The sequence below is a fragment of the Neltuma alba genome, unplaced genomic scaffold (genome assembly GCF_004799145.2).
Source record: "Neltuma alba isolate B1F8T4 unplaced genomic scaffold, ASM479914v2 tig00004303_pilon, whole genome shotgun sequence".
NCBI lineage: Eukaryota > Viridiplantae > Streptophyta > Magnoliopsida > Fabales > Fabaceae > Neltuma > Neltuma alba.
In genome coordinates this window covers 19,871-23,570 of record NW_021633648.1, presented here as the reverse complement: position 1 = coordinate 23,570, position 3,700 = coordinate 19,871, and the positions used below count along the sequence as shown (strand labels likewise).

Here is a 3,700-nt window from a genome sequence, read left to right as displayed (position 1 = left end):
GCCCTGCCCTTGGATCGTGGGTGAGCTCGACCCCTTTCTTAAAATTTTTGTAGCAAAAAAAAAAACTGAATGTCTTCATAAAAGCTTCGATTAGCACCACGAGCAATAGCTCGAGTTACCCCATCTAATCGTCTCATGAGTTTTCGTTTACGGTCCTAGATGTGCCCAAAGACTTGTTTGTTCCAAACTCAGCAAGCATCAATGAACTGAGTAATATTAGATTGCCAATCCAGATGCTCCTTCCAATTATCACGTACGAAATCATTAAAATTGTCGTGCAGGATCCAGGATGCAATAAAACGGAAGGGATGACGTGGTCGTTCTGTGCGTAAGTCAAGACGAAGAAGAAGTGGACGATGATCAAACTTATAGAAAGGCAAGTGAGCAACCTTTGCCTGAGGGAATAACTGACATCGAGCTTCGTTTGCTAAAAAGCGATCCAACCGAGCTTCCAACATCCCTCTTTTCCAAGTTAAATCGGGGCCAGAGTATCCGAGATCCTAAAGATTGCTCTCATCAAACCATCTGCAAAAGTCATTATCAGCTGAAAGTTTATAGGTTGCAGAAGATCGTCTTTTCCACTCTAATAGCATTGCATTAAAATCGCCGCCGAGTAACCATGGCTCCTGAGTGACGCTAGCGATTCGGGCGAGTTGCCCCCATAAATTTCGACGCATCATAACATTTGGGCCTGCGTAAATAACTGTCATAACCCAGGTATCACGGTGGCTATTCTCAATTCTAAAGTGAATGAATTGTCTATTTCATTCAAGGACTTCGAGCTTCCTAATCCCAGCATTCCAAAGACACCAGATCCCCCCACCGTAACCTTCAGCTTCAATATAAGTATAGTCTAGAAAACCAAGGCGTCCAATACGTTTTTCTGTGTTTGATTTATCTGCACGAGTCTCCACCAGAGCCAGGAAATCCAACTGGAAGTGGTTTTTAATTTCATGGGTCAGTTTAGCAAAAGTCTTTGCCCCTGTACCTCTCGAATTCCAGATTATGTAGTTCATAAAGATACATTTTCAAAATTTGGCACGTCATTAACATCCCGCGCCTGGACAATATCCAAAAGAGAGGAGGAGGTCGGCTCCGCAACCAAGGGGTCATCCGAAGGGGTAGCTAGCGTGTCTTCATGAGACATCCCATTATTATGCATGATGTCCATACATGTTGTGCCTTGAGAACCACCTACGTATGTTGGGCCCATATCCATTTGGCCCATCAAAGGGACATGTTGAAGAATAGAAAAAGGATTGGTGCTAATAGATGGGTCCCCATTCGGTGCTTATCAGGTGATGAACATCCAATGCTCATCACTTGATGAGCAATTTAATGGTCCAGATTTAATATTATTAAATAATTATTTTAAAATAGAAAAAATTATATTTTTAAAGAATGATAGTTAAAAAATTATTTTTATTTTTTATCCTATATTTATTAAAATAATTATTTTTTAAAAAATAAAAATAAATCTGGATCGTCCAGATCGGTCCAGATCTGATGAGCATTGGGTGCTCATCAAAACTGATGAGCACCCAATGCAAATCCTATCTTAAATGCACCTTTTGTTACACATAATCAACATTGGTATTTCATATTTTCCATTAGACTTATATAATTTAAACTCTGATGATCTTGCTTTGCTATATTAATAATACTGGATATACTAATTAATTTATGTGTGAACTAAGTAAGAAACAAATTATATATGCCTATCTTTGAAATGGAGGAGGACAAAAGGCAGAAAGAGATATAATACATTTGGAGAAATTCTATTTCTATTGGAGGTTTCTTTACATATTACTCCTATCTTAAATGTAAGACTCATGTTGTAGTGTAAATTCCAGTCCACCGAGGTTTTACATTTAGGATCGGAGGAGTATTTACCAACAATATACACACACACAAATAATAACAACTGAAATCTGTAAAAAAAAACCTAAGTAAAGCTAAGCAATCTTTCAACACCTCCTCGTCCTCCGATCTCACTGACACCGGAAAAGAACAAGTCAGATGCGCCATTAAATCAAAGATATATTATAAAATCTATATAAAAATTAAAGAGTGGTTTACCATTTTCTATTATTGGCATATGAAAATCCAGTGGTAATAAATGTAATAATTTACCAATAAATTAAACATCCTCCCGCATGTTTCACCACACATTAAAACCCTAAAAATCATGGAGCGTTTCTCTTTTTACTCCGAGCCATGCCCATGTCTATGAGCAACATAATACATTCATCGAATTTGGCTGAATCCGAGAGAAGCAAACAATACCCACAAGAGAAACATACCACTCAGATATTTTGCAGCAACAAGAAAATGCTAAGCGCCTACCTTCCTGAAGATGTCATGAAGGACATCTTGGTGAGGCTGCCTTTAAAGTCCTTGCTTCGATTCAAATCTGTAGCCAAATCCTGGTACGCCCTAATGACCGACTCATCTTTTTGTACCAAGTGTCTTGAATGGTCCAATTCTATAAACAAAAATGGCTGCCTCAAGCTTATGTTCCAATTGAATCCCAATGTGGCGCCCTCTATATCCTTGCTTTCTAATAGTAGTGAGGAGCCCGGCGTGATCGTCCCAGACTTTGAATTGCCTTTCTATGAGAACGATTTAAAGTTGCGATGGATATCAGGCTATGGTCAGTGTAATGGGATTTTCTGCCTCCATCTCGATCTGTTAAGTGTTCAGGGCTATTTTGACCATGATGAACAACACCGCTTAATTTTGTGGAACCCTTTAACCAAAGAGGTAAAGGTTATTCCTACATCTGAACATGGGGCTTCTGATGCCATGTTTGGATTTGGGTTTGATCCTATCACGGCGGATTACAAGGTTGTTGGAATATTTCCCAACAAGTCTCAGAAAGAAGAACAAGAACAATCTGTAGTTCAAGTGTACAATCTCAGCACCAATTCTTGGAGAACAATAGATATTATTGATGCCCCAAGTTTTGAATTCGATCATCCTTTATGTGGGTCTTATATGAATAGATCTTATTTGAATGGGGCTTATCACTGGTTAACTAATGACTATTATAAGATTGATAAGCCTATTGTGACCTTTGATTTTAGTAAAGAGGTTTTTGGCAATATCGGATTTCCTATTGGGATTACCCTCGCTCCTTTTAATATTGCAGTAGTAGATAAGAGTCTTGCTATTATTGCTACATATTACGCAGGTAAGTTCCATGAGAGTGTTGAGATTTGGGTGATGAATGAGTATGGTATTGAGAGTAGTTGGACTAAGAAGTTTACGATTGGATCATTCCCAAACATGGTACATATCTTAGGATTTTGGAGAGATGATGAGATTCTTGTCGAATGCTCTGGCAAATTGATTTTACATAATCTTTGGAATCATCAGAGACGGAAGTTTCAAATCCATTTTGGAAGGATGAGCTTGATGATGATGGATTATGAGGAAAGTTTATTTCCTTTGGGAGCAAGGTGGAAACTAAAAGACATGTGACAATAATTTTTATTTTATTTTTATGTCCACTTATCCCCATCCACTTTAATTAACTGTTTTATTTTTTTATTTAATCCGTTGAATAATGCTGTTATTTTGTTTTGCTAATATAGAAACTTTATATTGAATAAACAATAATATTCCATCCATTAGTTGTATACTTGTATAATGTATTCCCCTTTTCTTTTTCTTTTTTTTTCTTTTCTACATATCTTAA

General features: G+C 37.4%; 1 protein-coding gene across 1 annotated transcript; it reads left to right on the top strand.

Annotated features, from left to right (window-relative positions):
* Nucleotides 1-2,217: 2,217 nt before the first annotated feature.
* On the top strand, nucleotides 2,218-3,483 carry LOC114744254 (F-box protein At3g07870-like). Its single transcript, XM_028932440.1, has one exon. The coding sequence runs from the start codon at nucleotides 2,218-2,220 to the stop codon at nucleotides 3,481-3,483; it is 1,266 nt and encodes a 421-aa protein (XP_028788273.1).
* The last annotated feature ends 217 nt before the right edge of the window (nucleotides 3,484-3,700 follow it).